Source organism: Poecilia formosa, unplaced genomic scaffold, assembly GCF_000485575.1.
Source record: "Poecilia formosa unplaced genomic scaffold, Poecilia_formosa-5.1.2 Scaffold97, whole genome shotgun sequence".
NCBI lineage: Eukaryota > Metazoa > Chordata > Actinopteri > Cyprinodontiformes > Poeciliidae > Poecilia > Poecilia formosa.
The window spans coordinates 1,076,680-1,094,630 of NW_006800036.1; the positions used below are offsets into that span (position 1 = coordinate 1,076,680).

Here is a 17,951-nt window from a genome sequence, read left to right on the forward strand (position 1 = left end):
TGGAGAATATCTCCTACGTTAATAAATCTTTGGATAACTGATGATTTTGCTGCAGGTGTTATGTGGATTCTATGTTTTCATGCAGTATTTGTATTTAATAAAATATTCAGTGTTTAAAGAATCAGCATGGAGGTGTTTGATCAAATATAAGGGAAATTTGTAAAGAATGAATTAATGAACTCTACTGACCTCTGTTGGTAAGTCATTAAAATTACACCATCATGAAAATTTGATTTTAACAGTTTCTGGTCATTCGGGTGGAAATTGAGGATGAGGGTAAGAGATCAATCTAATGGTTCATTAACAGGTGTCTTCTGCAACTGAAGTTATTCAACAATCAGAGTAGTGATTGAAACTGACAAATTTTCTCTTGACTAGTTGAGAGAGGCAAACAGCAGGTCAATTATTGCTTCTTTACTCATTTTTCACTGGTAAATAAATGCAGTAAAAGTGAAAACTCCTGCTCTTTTCAGTCTGCAAACACATCAACTTGTGGCACATTTTTGTCTTTATGATACATTTTTATTATATTTAATTATTGAAATGACATGGGGATTCTACAAATCTTTTATATTCCATAATTTAAAAAATCTGAATCAACAGGTCAGGCAAAGGAAAGCAGAAATCAGTACCAGCTGGTAAAGCCTGATCAGCTCATCTATAACTGATAGATTTTGGATCCAGGTTATTTGCACACTCAGGTGCCCGTAGTGAGAATGCAGCACTTACTCTATTCTCAAAGATTAGCTTGCCAAAACCCACAGAAAGTTGGGCTAAATAAATTCTTTATTGCATTGCTTTATAGCTTGTTGAAACTTTTACATCTCCAGTGCTGCCTTTTTATCTTGCTACATTTATCCTGAAGGTTATTTATTAATATAATTATTTTTTCATTTGAATATGCTCTGCTTTTCAATAAAACATAAAGTCAGATGTTAAGTTCCTTTCCTTTGTTCTCTATTTACACCAGAGTATTTTAGGTCTGATGCTTCCTGCCCTCACAATGGAAACGGAGGCCAGTCACATGCTGGAAGCTGCGTTGGAGCAGATGGACGGCATCATTGCAGGTAAGAAGCGGAGGCAAGAGAGGTTGTCTGTGTGATGTGGAAGATTAAAATGGTTAAATGTATTCTGTGTTTAGAAAAAATGTCGGTGTAGTGATGGAGACCGCTGTTGGAGTTGAGAGGAACATCTTGAACCAGATTTTGCACATTTATACACAACAAATTAACATGTTTTAAGCTAAAAAATAAATATATGTCTCAATATGTTTGAACTGCTGTGTTCACATTTACGTTAAGTTTTCCAGATTACACATCTACAATAATGTCATGATGATTGAGGTGGACCAAAATGCATGCTCAATCTTTCTGTCAATTTGAAAGCGCATATTTTCAGTCCGAAAGCAAGATTTCTTGTTTTTTGCTCTCAAAACTTGAAATCCTTTTACTCAAAACTTCTCCTTGCTTTCACTGTGCTTTCGCAAACCTTTCTCCTCGCACTCAAAACTTGTCTCTGCTTGGATCAAATCTCCACTTGCAAACCTCTCTGCTTGCTTGCAAATCATTTTCTGCTCCCTTGTGGATCAAAAAAGTACTGTTGCCTGGCAACCTCTCAGCCAATAGAATGGAAGTGTCATACCGGGTGCTATTGGGAATTTTTCTGCCATAATTCGAGAGCACACATTTTCAGTCTGAAAGCAGGATTTCATGTATTTTGTTCAACACTTGTGTTGTGCTTACATTTTCAATTTGAAAGGAGAACTTGATGTCTTTCTTCACAAAACTTGAAATCCTTTTACTAATATCAATGTCTATTTTGTGTGTGTTGTTCTGTCAATTAACTCGCTTTTTCCCAACTTGTTTATAAAGAGATTAACATTTTTTATTAAATAGTTTTGACTTTGAACCAAACTTGATGAAATTGTCAACAAACCTAAATTTCTGAAGTCAGCCAACATTTATCAGTCTACTTACTGAAAGATATTCTTTTGACATCAAAGTCTAGACGATAAACTTTAGCTTCCCTTTTCATCTCTTTTTGCTCATTTGATCTAGCTGCTGAATTTTCTCAGCTAATGCAGCAGAGTCTCTCTGCCTTATTGAAAAACACAGCTAGAAAGTAAACTTGTATAAGTAGGTTAATCAGTGGCAAAAGAGTGAGCAGCACAAATTCAAAGAGGCTCATTTAGATGTGCGTTTGTGTGTAAAAAAATAAAAAGAAAGAAAAGGGGACGGGGTGCTTGCTGCAGCCCTCTCAGCCTTGACTAGTACAGATTTAACTAACAGAAGGGTAAATGTTTAATGTTATCCATCAACATGATGTGGGAAAACAGAAAGCATCTGTCCAGTAACACAGAGGGAGAGAAAGAGACAGATGGATACATTCCAGATTAGATATATTAGAGATCAGCATAAGTATATACAAAACACAGGGCTTTTGTGTAATCAAGAAAGGATTGGAAGTGAAAAATGAAATGTGGAAAAATATTGTTTATGTTAATGTATTTAGCCACATTTTTCATTTTCTGTCTTCCTGGTGAATTTGCATCATATTTTCTGAGTAAAATGCCACAGATTTTGACAAATTTCTGCTCTAATTTTCCGCTTCAGTCTTTGTCCATTTTATTAACATTTAAACGGTTTTTGATATTAGCTACTATAACTATTACAGTAAGTGTAGGAATGCACCAGTGTACATATAAGAGCTTTACTGATATTGAGTAAATCTCAAGACCATCAGTTTTAAAATGCCTCGACAGCTTTGTGCTTATGCTCAGCTTTTATGACCCCTCTCTGCAGCTGAACGTTTCTTATTGACATCTTTTGGCTTTTCCAGTAAATACCTCTGACCTTTGCTTCTGTCTTTTTGACTAACAAGTATCACAGAAGGTTTTTGCTGGATGTGGTTAACACGTTAAAGAAGATTTAAGCTTCCACCAGCAACGCACTCTTCATTCCCAGCCCTGAAAGCTCAAGTGGGCTGCTGCAGGCTGAGGAGAGGCTAAAATTTATGTGTTTGCAGCATTGAAGTGCAAAGCTCCATAGTAACTTTGGAGATGAAAATGGCTGTTTGTATTGATTTTATGTAAATGAGTATTTTTACAGAATTAATTCAGTAGTGTTAATTGTATCAATCATTTTTACAAACCTAAGTTACTCTAAGACCACATCAGTAAGAATCCAGAGAAACATTTAAACCATGGCATGCTTCACTTATCTCAGTTAAGGTCAGTGGTCAGGCTTTAACAATAACAGAGACAGATCAAAATTACACTCATGGGGGCTTCCACAAACAATAGAGGAGCAGCTGCAGAATTATTTAGGACCAATATTTAGAAGACTAAATACAGATGGAATGAAAGATTTAGAATAATTGAGTCATTCATGAGATAATTACTGACCTTAGTACACCAAAAGAGGACAACAGGATGAGAGGTGCTTCTATTTTTGGAGGGTGATACAGTCAGCCTTATTACTGAGCTCCCTTTGCCATAGACATGATAAATGGCTTGTACTTGAATAGCGCTTTATCAAGTCTATATCAGTCATTCACCCGCTCATGCGGGTGAATGACTGATAATGACTGATATTGGTGCTCACACATCTGTGCAGCACCAATAATTTCTGACCATACTTTAGTTATGAGGTGCAGACTGTTTTTGTCTAGTTAGCAGATAGAACAAGATTTAAAAAAAGGAGGAAAAAATTGTTTTTATCATAAATGTAGGTTATTATTGAGCACTTTTTCCAAATACTTGTATTGGGTGAAGTATTTCTTCTTCCTCACGACGTGTGAAACATTTGTGCATTTAGGTCAAGAAAATTGTCATCACACCATGCAATAAATAACGAGAGCCTCCACTAGCAGCACCTTAAATCTTTTAGCTTTATTTTAGACTAAAATGCTGTTTTTGTTTGCAGTTCCTGCAGCTGCTTGAAAACCTGCTGAACTCACTGAGTGCTCTGAGGCTCGCTATCCCAGCTCTCGCTGACCGCAAATAGAAACGCATTAAAAATCCCATTAGCGATAACATCAGCCAGTCACTAACAAGGAAATTAGTCACTTATCAACAGAATTTAGATACGTTGGTCATATTACATTCCACAATGTTTTTTTTATTTTTTTTTATCTGGTGGGAGCATGATGTGAATGCACTCCACGTGTTGTTTGTTGGGTTGGAGTTGGGTTTGTGCTGGAGTTGGGACTTGAACAAGGCTCTTCGTGTGCAGAGCTGTCCCTGCTTTAATGGTGGCTACATTTAAACAATGTGAACCTAAATAAATAAAGAATATAAACTACAGTGATCTCTTGTAAAATCTGGGTAAAATTGTAAGTTTTGTAAGTAAGTGAAGCTGTGTAGGTGTGCAAAGGGGTCTGCAGCTAACCCTAAGCCAACTGTTGTGTTGAAATTGGATTTTTTCTTTTTAATATTTTACTTTTGCAGTCAGGAGTGTGTTTTTATGAGAGGAGCGGGTCAGGAGGGGTTCAAGGATTGCCAATCTTTTCCATTATGACATTCCTTGATTTAGACCTTTTATTGTGCTGAGCCACCATATAACGTGGCTGTTTCATATAGCCACATTTACTTGACTGCATCCAGATGTGCTATTGTTGCCATCACAGTTTAAATATGAGTTACAGGGCAATAATCCAGGTGACACATGAACATTTAGGAATCTGCCGTCAAGATGGCTGGATCCGATTCAGTCATGCTTCCTGTTCTTTTAGCTTTACTTCAGTGTGTTGAATATATTTGAGATGTTAGTACAGATTTGCTTTTCCAATTCATTTTCCAATTTTATAACTTGTATTAGTGAAATAGTGAGTGATCGTCCCGTCTCACCACTCAGGTTCAAGGGCAGCAGCGATGGAGTTTTCCAGCACAGCGTACGATCTGGGTTCTCCTGTCAGCGCCGGTCCGCTGCAGGTCGTCCAGTTAGCCGAGGAGCTCAAACTTGCTCTGGAGGTTCAGCCCAATCGGGAGGAGAGAGACAACCTCAGAGCTCAGCTGCCTCCAGAAACGGCACAGGCTCTCATCGATTGGCTGCAGACTGGAAGTGTAAGTACAGGATCTGAAATGACAAACACTCTCCATGTATTTCCTTCAACTGTGTTTAAAGCAATTTCATAAAAGAAACGTATATAAATATTGCTGGATTATCTTACTATCTCTATTCTACTAATCAGATGCTTAAACAACCCATAAAATGGCCTGCGTGACGAAATTGCGTTGTGCAAGGTGCTGGTAGAAAGAAAACACTTAAAAAGTGAGGTAAATGTTTACCCTGACATGCTGCTTCTCATTGTTTCTGTCACCCTAAAACACCTGGAGAACTGGAGTGAATGTGTTATTATTATAAGAGCAAGTAGACTTAGAACATGTTCTGGTAAGTTTTCCTTGGAGACACCATTACAACTTAACTATTATTGACTTCCTGCACTACGTTCCCTCCCTCACACCGTCTGTCGGCCCTTTGTGGCCTCTCAGTCATTACAACTTCTCTGTTTACGTCAGCTTTTACCTCTCCTTCTCCCTCTTTTTCCCCTTCGCGCTCTCTATATAGTAGTGCAGCGTCTCCCCACTCACTGAGACTATGCATGTTTAGACACCCACCCTCTCTTTTCTCATGCAAGTCTGTTTTGTAAATGTAAATGAGGTAGCTTTTTATTTAAGCAGCCAAGTCTCTGGCAGGAGGACTTGATTTCTTTGGATTGTTACTCTGAGGTAAGGTAAAACTGCTCCAAAAAGTTGAAAGTATTGTCCTGCAATGTTTGAAAGATGGTTGCCGGTTTTGTTTTCGGATATGTTTTTCAAGTGGGAAGTCTTAAGTATGAAGGGTCCTGACTAAGAATTTTTATGCTTTTAGTAATCAGATTACTGGTATAAAGCTGGTTATGCTGTCAGAATCAGTTGGCTGCTGTTGCTGAGCTTTGTCCTGCAGAGGTTGCTGTTTTCTGTGCAGAAAGCAAAGTCAGTTTGTATGCAGAATAATGGAGATGGGTGCAGCTGAAGATTTTCAGCTTGTGCATTGTCTCAGCAGCAGATGTCTCCCATGTTGCTTTCGCTTGCTGCTCATTCCGCCCTTATTCTTTCCTTCTTTGCTTTGTTGAGTTTCCTCTTGTCTTCTGCTTCCTGTTCCTGCTACTTTTTGCTGCGTATTTTCAGTGCACAAGTTTATTATTTTTGTGAATATGAATGCACTTTACATTACACACAATTGACAATTAATGTCAAGAGGATGTTGTGCACAGTTGAGGGGATGATTGTAGAAAAGTGTAACTGGTTTTGAATTGTCTCATTTTTCAGTGATTGAAACAATGATATTCAGATCAACATATTACAATCTTATATTCTCAGCTCACTCCAGTTTTATACTTGCATACCTCTAGACTTATTCAAGACTGTTCATATAGAGAAACATTAGATAGTTTGGTATAAAACTGTTTGTTAAAAAAAAAACAAAAAACAAAAAATCCTTGCAGTACCATGCATAGGGCAAAATCAAATGTATAACATTTTAATTAAATATTTTAATTATTTCACTGACAAAATATTTAAATAAATATTTTGGCCACCGACAATAACGACTAACTGCAGCTGGACACCAACACACCTTCACCAAGCTCAACTGCAAGGAGACAATGGGCATTGTCTTCATAAAGAGAGAGCTTAAATGGTATTGTCAACACCTTTCTATACGTCATCTATTTCAAATGAAAAGGTTCAGTTAAGATTTTCAAAATTATATCATTAAAGTTTATAGAAACAATGGTGTGTGATTGTTTAGGCAATCCGTTTGGTAGGCAGTTATTTTTTTCCATAACTATCACAACAATTTTTCTTTGAAATGGACTGAGAAGCAACCTGGAAAATCCCCATGTCTTTGCTGAAACAAGAAAAGCTGCTCATGTGCAAATTTTTAAAACGCATAAATAAACGCCTGGCAGATCATAAGACGACTAAAACAGAAGCTTGGCTGCTCCTTCTTGTACTCTTCCTGTCTAACTTTTCCTTTTTCTCTTGCACCTCCCTGCTGACCTAAACGGAGCAGGATCAAAGATGTTGGAGCTTCATAATTAGTCTTCAACCCTGGGGCTTCTCTCCTGGGATACTTCACAGTGAAACTCATACATATACACAGGAAGGATTATCAGATGATTTGTGACTGCCACTCATTAGAGCGGACTCAAAATGTTTGTCTTCAGATACGAGATATTGGAAAAGCGGATTCCCTGCCCAGAGATTAGTAATCACAAATAGAGTGTATTTTCTTGTTGACTTGTATGCATTGTTTCACATTAAACTGACTAAACGTCCCCTCGTTCAGAATAGTATAAGGAATAATGAATATTATGTATGATATTCACACATTTAAAGCATTGTTTGGGGTCTCCAATCTCCTCAGCATTTTGATCATCACCCTCAGGACCAAAGAACATGTTTGACCTTCATCGTTAGTAAAATAAGAATTGGTACTTACTAATCTGATGACTCTGGGTTTCCATTGGAGCTGTACAGTATGTTGAGTATCTATCATAATTAAATGTCAGCTATCCAAACCAATCCCGAACTCTGTGAAAAAGTAATTGACTCCTAAACTTGTAAATTGCTCTCCCACCTTGGCAGATACATCTGCCGTCTGGTAGTGGAGGTATTTTGGCAGACTCGTCTTTACAGAATGGGTTAATTCAAGTTCGGGTTTTTGACATCAGCCGCTGTTTAGCTGTGTAGAAGGGAATTTGCTGGAATGCAAATTTGCACTGTCCTGCAGCATATACTTAAGTGTACTTGAGCTTAAGCTCATGAACTGATGACCAGAAATTAGCTGTGATTACATCAAGGTTTTTTTTTTTAATGCGCATTTTAAAGTATCGAAAAGATTGAGATTAATTCTAGCCTCCAGTGTGGCTGAAATTGTTTAATTTCAATGTTTATATGTAATTAGTGGGATCACAGTGAGTAGTAGTTTTTGTTACTATGGGAGAAAAAATGGTATATATTCATCTGATGTGTAATGGCACAATGTGGATTCTCTGTAGCTTGTTGAATATTAATTTAACCAAATGAAAATGAAATTCAATTGAATATTATCTTAATTTTAAAAAATTAGTAAAAAAAAAAAAAAGAGTGACACAGATATTTTATAGTGTCTGTCATAATAAAAAGTTTTATTTGTTGCTCCAACAATGAATAAATAAAACGACAAATAAATTCGGCAAATGTATTAACTAACAATATTTACTTGGTTCTGGAGAATAACTCATAAACCTACAACAAATAATTTTCTTCTGTTAAATATATAACAGTTCAATTGCAAAAATTTATGCTACCAAAGACACATTTTCTACTTTGTTTTTCTATTTAATGAGCATAAATTATTTGTAATCTGCTGCTTCTTACCTGTGGTGCATTCATTCATTATCTGTACATGTTTTTTTTTTGTTTTGTTTTGTCGTCTTGACACGTGGCTTACATTGTTATGATGTATGTGTCTGCAAAATATACAGGAAATGGGACCCCAGGCCAATAGTTTTAAACAAAAAGGGGAAAAAAAATGATGAGATGCAGAGACGCACAGATGGGGGCCGACACAGGAGACTGCTTTGAAGTCTTCCTGTACCGTGACTACAGCTTGATTCAAAGGGGGAGAGAAACTTTGTGTGTTTGTTTGTGCTTGTGAGTCTGTTGCTGCTTTGTTCGCGTTTCTGGCATCCGATGGGCCCAAACTCAAGAACAGATGACGGGGAGACTGAGGAAGAACCCTCCCACTTACCCCCTCCTCTCTGGACTCGGCCATTTGGCTGTCAGACTTCTCTCGGTAGAAAGAGAGGAGAAAAACAAATAGGGTAAGCAACTCTAAAATGAAGAAAGAAAGGGGGACAGAGGAGGCAGTGTTGGTCCACAGGAAAAGAATGATTATTCTTTCAGAAACTTTGGAATGAAGAGTAGTTTCTGAGAGAGGGAAGACGAGTAATATTGACGAGAGAAAGGAAGGACAGAATAAGGAGGAGGGGGTGAAGCAGAGGGGAGTTGTCCCTCTCAGGAGGCAGAGATCATAAAAACCCTCCTCCACAGCTGTGAACATCGCAGCAGTACTTGAATGCTGTGCAGCGGTTAGTGACTTCACTTTTACTTTTTTTTTTTTTTTTTTTTTACTTGGATGAAATGCACACACAAACTTAAAACGTGTGCAGAAACAGAAGAAAAAAAGTCAAGCCAGTGATGGGCTGGGAGCATGGAGACTCCCATTGATTTCTACAGACACTTCTCTTGGCTCAAAAAGGTGAGGGCTGCGTCCTTTTTCATGTTTGTGTTTTTCATGTCTGTCACGCACATTCCACGCAATTAATTTTGCAATCTGTGCATGCCCGGAAGGAGTTTTCTTATAGACAACAAACAGAAAAAGTACTGTTAAGAGGGAAAGTAAAAACTCTTCTGCAACAGTTTGGGAGTTGTTGATCTACTTAGGATGCATGCGTTTGTTCTGCTTGTATTGTGTTCTTTCCTGGCAACAGACTGTTTTCTGATGTAATTTCCCTTGCAGTCCAAAAGCAGAGCTACATCTCTTAGTTGCGTTGGATTTATGAAGACACTCTTCACATGAGTTTTTGTATCAGATTAGAAGCATTATCCGTCAGCTGATGGTTGTTGACGGTGCTGCGACTGATTCTGCAGGATTTAATCAGAGAGGGAATGTGCCATGTGAGATTTTATCAGTGGTTAAAAAATGTAATTGAATGTTTAACTGATAGAAGTGTTTGTCCACAGTTTATGCCATATGTTGTGCTGTCGTGTTGTATAATCAGTCCTTCTTCGACGTAACTCGGTGTGATAGTTTTTAACTCTCCCTTATTTTGTTATTCCCTGCTTCAAATTCAGCAGATTGTCTTGTAATTTTTAAGAGGTGTTTTTAACATCATTTTTCTTTCATACAATTTTTAACTTTTTTTATTCTAGTCATTTATCAGCCCTGTCATATTCCATTTTGTACCCACTCATTTAATTTTGTTTATTTATGCAGGTTGGTCCCATTGAGAGATGCTTTTTAGAGTGACACCTGGCAAGAACTACTGCAACACAGTTTAAGTACAAAGGTCACACTGCAGAGTAGTAAATCTAGACTCCAGACATTTCAGTTGGGCTTTGAATTGATAAGGGGAATTATTTACATTATTTATGTTTTATTTGACTTCAGTGGCCAATCAGATTTCTTCAGGTGAAAAAAATAGGAGAGCACAAACTCTAGTATGCATGCCAACTTTCAAAAATTGGGGAACATCTGCTTTGTTTGCTCCATTGTTCAAGTGCTATCCACATAAATGGGTGTCTCACTTCTCACTCGCGTCACCTGGATTAATAATTGTCACATCAAACGATTCCAGCCTTTGTCAGTATCTGCTTTATCCATCAGGAGTGGGTTGAAATTGGGAATTTCTAACAGTAAGTGGGTCAAGAGGTAGGGTGGATTCTCACCAGGATATCACAGGGTAAAACAGAGACACACAAGAGTCAAGACCAACAACCCTGTGCAAACTAATACCCAAAAGTTTAGCAAGAACAGTAAACCTAACATGCCAGATTACTCTGAGAGAACCCACATGTCTGTAAGATCATGCAAACTTCATATGTGTTAACCACACACTGCTGATGTGCTGAATCAAACAAACACATGAAAACAAAAGTTTATATAGCCACAGGAAATGGTCAAATTACCTTTGGATGTGGTTGGTGTTTTTAGTTTGGTGGTTTCGGAATATGCATTTAACGCATTTAAGGTCCCTGTCTTTTCTTTCCAAAGACCAGATGACATTTTTTCACTGAGATCATTTAAAGTAGGTGTGTGCTTCACTCTGTCATGCATTCTTAGACACTGGGATCATAAACTGAGTTCCACCCTCTTTAGCGGCTGAAACTGGTAGGTCCCCATGTTCCCTGTGAAGTACTTTAGGTCTATGTAGTGAGAATATGTGTAACTTTAACAAACTTTATCCTGAGTGGAAACTAGTCATCACAAAGCAGGTCAAAAATGGACTTCAAACATGTCCATTGGTCCAATTCATCAAAACTTGGAAAAAGATATTGTCAATTTTTACTTTGTCTCCTGAGATTCAGAACAATCACGACAAAACTGTCCCCTGTCAAAGTAGAGGCAGTTTATTTTATTCCAAAAATATATTTTTCAGGATATCTGGAGTCACAGTCTTCATATTACTTTTTATAGTTTTTATTCATCCCTGCATCCAAAACTAAAACCGTTTGTAGTGGTGTTGTTAAACATGTCGTACAAACTGTGGGAGTCAATAACGTGAGTCATAGTGGTTAGTCTGTTTTGGAAATAAAAAATGTACATGTGCATCACTACTTCCTCTAACTGGTACAACTTTGTTGAAGTTTCCTGAAAATACCCTGATGACACAGAGCTAAATCACAGAGCTAAATTCTAACTAATTTTCTACGAATAGCTTTATAGAATTTGAACAGTGTTACAAACACTGACAAGAGAAAGATTTCACACATTTACTCAAAAGTTTGATGTGTCCACTACTTTTCCTTCCATTCTCACATCAGGCGTTGACAGAGAGATAAAAACAGGCTGGCCTGGTTTCCGTTATCAGCCCTTTCAAGTACTGTGTCACCATCCTTAAATGGTTCTGCTTCTCTGGAGTCTGATGGGAAAGTCAGCGATTACAGGAGATTTTCCAGCTGAGCAACTTACCAGAAGTTATAGTGTAGCATTACTGCAAAACTAAATTTAAAGTTGAGACCTAAAGAAATGATGTTTCAATATATAATTCCTTGTGCCAGTGTCTTGGTGTTTGATCATAATATGATGATGCTGGGGTCATTTAGTCACATCAGAAATCTATAAATGTCCTCAGACCTTTTTGACCTCATCTGCAGATGACGCATCAAGAATTACATTCAGTTTTTAAGGTACTTTGTCTTTTCTTAAATGCGCAATAAGTCATTGCAGAAGTAATCTTGCCAGGTAATACAGCTTGGAATAAAGGTTCAAGAATTAATATGTCTGTCAAGAACTTGCAAACATTCCTGACAGAATCTGTTAATCTGTATTAGAAGCGAGAAAGCAGTTTGGCTTAGGTGGAAAACAAAGATGTTTTCAAAACTGCGTCATTGGTGTGATGGCAGAAAGGGCCACACATTTTAGTTCTCTGACTTTCATATCAAGTCCTGGACTGTCACAAATAATTATGATGGAGCATCAAAATGTAGTTCAGCTATAAAATGTGTTAAATGTATTAATGCTGAATGTGGTACATGAAGGGTGTTGTAAATACTGATGAACAGCATTTTGTCATTTGCCGTGGCTGAATGTTACTTGTATCTCATCAAAAGGACCAAGGAGTCACAAGGTGTTTTCCCACAACTTCCAGTGTTCAATTGATGCTAGTGCATGCTTTGGACCAGTTCTTTGTGATCCCACGGCTGCAAGTTCTGGTTCTGGCACCACTAGGCTGGTCTCTGTGTTTTCACCAACCTGAAGAAATTTCTTATTTCACCAGGAGTTTTAGGTGGTCTTTTCTACACAGTCACAGTTTTTTAGTGCCTTGTTTATATCTCCAAAGTTACTTTTGCTTTAGATATTTCTAAATTTGGGATTATGGTTATTTATTGTGATGTCACCTACGACAAAGGTCAATGTCCAGCAGATCACTACATACTGCAGATATTTCCACTGCATCAATAAATGCCAATAAGTACCGATCAATTCAGAGATCAGCTGATTGGGATAGTAGAACCTTCAAAATGCCCAGTTTTCTTTAAAAGCATGTTAGTAAATTATGTTGGTAAATTTAAGGCATCTTTTTGTGCTTCAGAGAAATGCTTTGTACAACAGTGGGAGGATCAAACATTTTATACAAGAGAGTAGTGGTGTAATAATGTGGCTTCTAGTTTGCTCTCGGGTTATAGAAAACCAAACCATTTAGAACAAGTTTAGAACTTGCTCTGGCACCAGCCCTGGTTAAGCAATGGAACTATTTTGGTGGTGAAACCTTAATTTTCATCGAATGCTTGAACCAAAACCGCTGATTTGCTTTTGAACTCTGCACCATCTGTAGGTTGAGCCCAACCATGCCATGAAGGTAGCTCAGTTCACCCAGGATGTTGTTGTTCTGGTCATGGTCCATGTCTCTTTACATGGAGTTGGACAACGCATTAACCATTTACTCGAGAGCTTTGTTTTTCGATTTAGCTCAGAGAGACTGCTCCCTCATAACTACAGACAAATTATCCATTGTCTGCTCCATTCTGGTCACTTGGAAACCAAACAAACATTTAAAATTCCTCCACTTGAGGTAAAGACCTAGCCCATTTGGTGCACAACCCTCGCCTCTCTAGCCAATGCTAGGTCATGCACTAAATGCTAGGTCATGCACTTGGTGCAGATGTAATGATTTCTCGTGGAAGTCATCCTGTAACTTGGGCGAAGGGTTGCGAATTGTGAGAAGGGCTTTTCCTGTCCAAAGTCTAGTTTCATAATCGTATAAATGAAGACAACCACATTATGGACATGAAAAACTTTGCTTTGATTATTATTTTTTTTATTTATATGGAATGCCAAATAAATTTCTTCTTATTAGTTAAAGATATGAGCTTATACGTTTTCTGTAGCTCTGAAGCTGATAGAAGCCAAAAGCGTCTTATTTTCAGTTTCTTTTGGAAAATCCCTGTTGACAGTGACAGTTGAGGAAGTAGCAGCTTCAGACCAAAACGACTGCATAATCTGAAAAGAAATACAAACTGCTCCGGCTCTTCATCTGCAGTTACTTTGCTCGAGTTTCATTTTCAACTCCCGAGTTGTTAAAAATATAATCCTGGTGAGAACTGGGGGAGATTCTGACCCAGAGTGTCTCTTCCTTTTGTGCTACAGTAGATGCTATTGAAGCCTTTTCTATTTCTAGATATGATACGGCTTCTTTTCCTGCTCTTTTCCTGTTTTGCCATGGGGCTTGAAATATATCCATAACAGTTTATATAAGATATGTTTTGTTCCACTCCAAGGTCAGTGGTGGAGTCAGAGAGGTCTTATGAAAGTTTTATCGCAAGCCTCAGTGACAGTGTGGGTCCGTTTTGAGATAAATGAGACTCTGAGTCAGATGATGTTTCATAGGAATGCATCATGTGGTTTAAACAAGGGCCATTCTGTGAGCTCTTTATGTAAATCTGACCAACGGTAACCTTAAAAAGTGAGTGTTAAGTAGCAAATGGATTTAGATTGTCTTTCAAATTGTAAGACATGGGTGCGCTGCAGACATCACCAACATAATAAGTAATATTTCTACACAATCGATGGTTGGAAGTCCAAATAAAGGCAATTTATAATGTAGTACTTAACATACCAACTCATGGGCTCATATCTTGCAGAACTTTGTTTAAATCAACTTTCTGAAGCGATAGCCTCCAGCATGTATTTCAGTTAATTTCTAGTATGTTTCTATGTTGGGTGGAAAGCCTTAGGACTTAATCAGAAAATTCAAGTCAGCGTAAATTTTTGGCATACTCACGATATGCGACTACTCACTCTTTCTCCGTAAGCTTCCTATTAATATGCATGTTTCTTTCTTGTGTCCAGGTGAGCCTCTGTACTCCAGCCAACAATGAAACCTATCAGGAACGACTACTTCGACTAGAAGGAGACAAAGAATCTCTGGTGCTGCAGGTCAGAGAAAATGTTTTTTTTTCAGTCATTTTAAATGTTAATGAAACAATATGCAAAATGTTTCGTCTTCTGTTTGTTTTCAAACGGTATTTTAAATCCATAAAATTAACTTCTGGCAGGATTTTGCTATCATTCCAGCTGTTGTAGTGTATAATCAAGGAACTCCAGATATTTTGTGTTACTTCATTACAAATCAAGCTCAGACACTTTCACAACCACATGTGAAAACTGACAACTTCCACAGCAACTATAAATATCAAGACTGTAAAGCTTAGGCACGGGATGATTACAGGTCTCAGAACTATGTCATGTCAACAGGTTCTCTATGCGCTCAGATCAGTTTAATAGCTAGTTCAGGCAGCTGTGATCTCCAGAGTATGGCTTTAATTCCTCATATTTAATTAGCTGTTATGAAGCTGCTCCTCAGGCTGCCTTTTCCTGTCTGTGTTTGTTTTGCTCTTTGAAAAGCACTTTTTTTTTTCTGCAATGCTCACAATCGGCTGAACGACCCCGGCTCACAAAGCTATCATAAAGTCTATATCTCATTCCTTGCCGCCACCTCTCCCCCACATGCGCACCTACTCGTTACACATTCCTCATCTGACATCAACTCTGATTGGCTGATAACCAGGGATGACCGGGGCTTCTGTTTCTTTGACGGAGGATTTAATTGGCTGTTGACAGTTTGTCCGTTTTGTGGGTTTCCGCTTTACTTTCTCCTTACCTGTTTCAGCTTCAGGTCTGCATATGTGAAGTGTAGCTCTGCTTCAACATTTATTTCTGTTTGTATTAGCGGATATACACTCTGTGGTTGGCTTATGGCGTCCGTGTAGTAATGAGGAACTATTTCTTTGTGTTCGCCGGAGGTAAGACGTTGTACTTTAAACTTCCTTTTTGCACTTCATGCAGTCCTGCTAAAGGTGTCTGAAGTAGTTCTTGTTTTGGTGATAAGATACATTCAGTTTAATTATTGGGTACCTGTGATTTATATGATTGTGTGCCTAGTAGTGTTTTAAAAGCAACTCATTGCTTTTATTCACTTGCATTTGGCACATTGTTGGAAAGGAGGGGTAGTTAGATCATTTAACACATGTTGAGTGAAAAAGTTGGCTGTGAGACAAGACATGACTGCAGGGCTGAAAGTCAGAGAAGTGACAGAGAATCAGCTGCTGTCAGATGGATTTAGCACACTGTGGTAATAAAAGAAGGGTTAAAGTGTGTTTGGCAGGAGGTAAATGTGTTGTCTGGGAGATCAGAGTAACTGTGAAACGCATTCCTGAGTGACAAGTTGCTAAGTAAATGGATGTTTCTGTGGAGCTAAATGTTGAGATTTAGCTACTTTCTGTAGTGTTTACAGAAAGTGTGTTGGAGGACAAAAGTTTCTGATTTAACTTCATAGATATGCCTTTTAGAATAACTCCTACCATTTGAACTTTTCCACACTTTGTCACATTGCAACAACAAACTTCAAAGTATTTTCTTAATGTTTGATGTGGTAGACCTATAAATTCATAAAGTGAAAGGAAAATGATGCATGCTTTCTCAAGTTTCCTGAGTCAATGTTTTACAGAAACCTTTCTTTTTATTTTGCAGCTGTTTGTAAGTCTTTTGGGTTACATTTCTACCAGACTGACATATTTTACATTCCTCTGTTCAAAATTCCTCGACCTCCTCGACTGGATGGAGTAAAACGTTGTGAACAATATTCTCTTTTTACCCTTTTTGTAGTATCAACTTATTAGTTACAAGTTCTCATTTCTTGTCTAAAGTTATTGGTGAAAGAAACAAATATATCTTATTTGTTTCAAAACAAGTAAAAAAACATGCAGGTTGAATTGAAAATGTTTTTATAATAAATCATTTGATTATAACAATACAAATTTTAATGACATTGTTTAATTTGGTGTAAAAAAAATATATATATATATATGTAGTCGTCTCTTTCTTGCAAAAAATATCAGTTTGTATAACAATGAAATTCTGGATTAATGCACAACATGATGCTATGAACATGTTGTTTATGTTTTTCATTAGTATCCAAAGCTGCTGACACATCTTTGTGGAATGCACTTTATTTTAGTTACTACTTTGGCTTTTATCTTGTTCTGCTAAAGTTAGCTGGAAAAGTGCTAAAGATGAAAATCACACTGTCCCAGGCAATTGCTGAGCAATCCTCCCTAACCTTTGAGTACTGCTTGAAGGCTTCAAGTAATCGCAGTTGGGATTTAAAGTGAACTTCATTGTTATTTTGTGGTTCTTAAGGAGAAAATGGAAAGCCTCCATCTTAAAGGATTTTGTACTCCAACAGGTAAGCGTTTTGACGGACCAAGTTGAGGCTCAGGGAGAGAAAATCAGAGACTTGGAAACTTCTTTGGAAGAGCATCGACAGAAATTGGCTTCCACAGAGGAGATGCTGCAACAGGTAAAACATGTAAAAAAACAAAAACTATTTGCTGTGAATTTTAACTTTTGCAAAAAATCTTATTTTGTCATCCAATAGTATTTACTATTCTATTTAAATTAAAGCAGTGCTTGTAATATTGCTGCACATGTTACACGACTGATGTGTAAAATGCATCCTATTACATTTGATTATTATTTAATGTCATGTTAGTCAGTCACTTTATGTTTAACTTTTTGTGATTGCTGGTATATTTATTGTTTTTAATCTAACAAAAAAGAGTAAACTATGTTTGTCTGAAATTGGAAGTCATAAAAGTTAACCATGGAGCAGAACTACCGATAGTATCAGTATTTGGGCGGCACACAGCTCAACGGCACTATGTTTACATGCATACCTTGCCAGCCAGCTGGAGATCACAATCACATCCATCTTGCACAGCTTCATACTGAATGTTTGTAGTTAAAGCACCTTCTTTTATGGCTTTTTAGACGTTCTACGTTTACAGCTACACACACGTCCACTACTGATATCTAAAACATGCCACGCCTGCAAGTACAGATCTGTTGTAATCAACAGAATGCCAGCGCTAATGATCTAGATTTAACTCCACTAACCAAAACTTGCAGCTGAAATCTGAGTTTCTTTTTAGTTTCTAAATATATTGTGGCAATAACCTTATGTGCAATGTTGATATCGAAAAAAACTTCAGAATGCAACAAGTTCCAAATCTGGTTAATTTACACTTTGTATGGAATATTCGTGGTTTTTCATAATGTCATTGCAATAGCTGTTCTCAACTGATCCATTTTAAAAACATCCCAAAAAGTGTGATGAACATCAAGATCACAGGCGGAAAATGT

At 37.5% G+C, this 17,951-nt stretch overlaps 1 protein-coding gene across 16 annotated transcripts in view; it reads left to right on the plus strand.

The window, feature by feature from the left end:
* Positions 1–17,951, plus strand: part of ppfibp2b (PPFIA binding protein 2b) — a 67,225-nt gene that overhangs the window by 15,958 nt on the left and 33,316 nt on the right. For 14 of the 16 annotated variants that reach the window (XM_016674527.1, XM_016674532.1, XM_016674530.1 and 11 more), the window contains exons 2-5: positions 971–1,067; positions 4,854–5,062; positions 14,601–14,687; positions 16,996–17,109. In XM_016674527.1, the coding sequence (XP_016530013.1) occupies positions 986–1,067; positions 4,854–5,062; positions 14,601–14,687; positions 16,996–17,109 (492 nt within the window). In that variant the 5' untranslated portion in view covers positions 971–985. Of the gene's footprint in view, positions 1–970; positions 1,068–4,853; positions 5,063–9,135; positions 9,288–14,600; positions 14,688–15,410; positions 15,554–16,995; positions 17,110–17,951 lie in introns of those variants that run through there. The other 2 variants (XM_016674536.1, XM_016674541.1) reach the window with 2 other exon arrangements.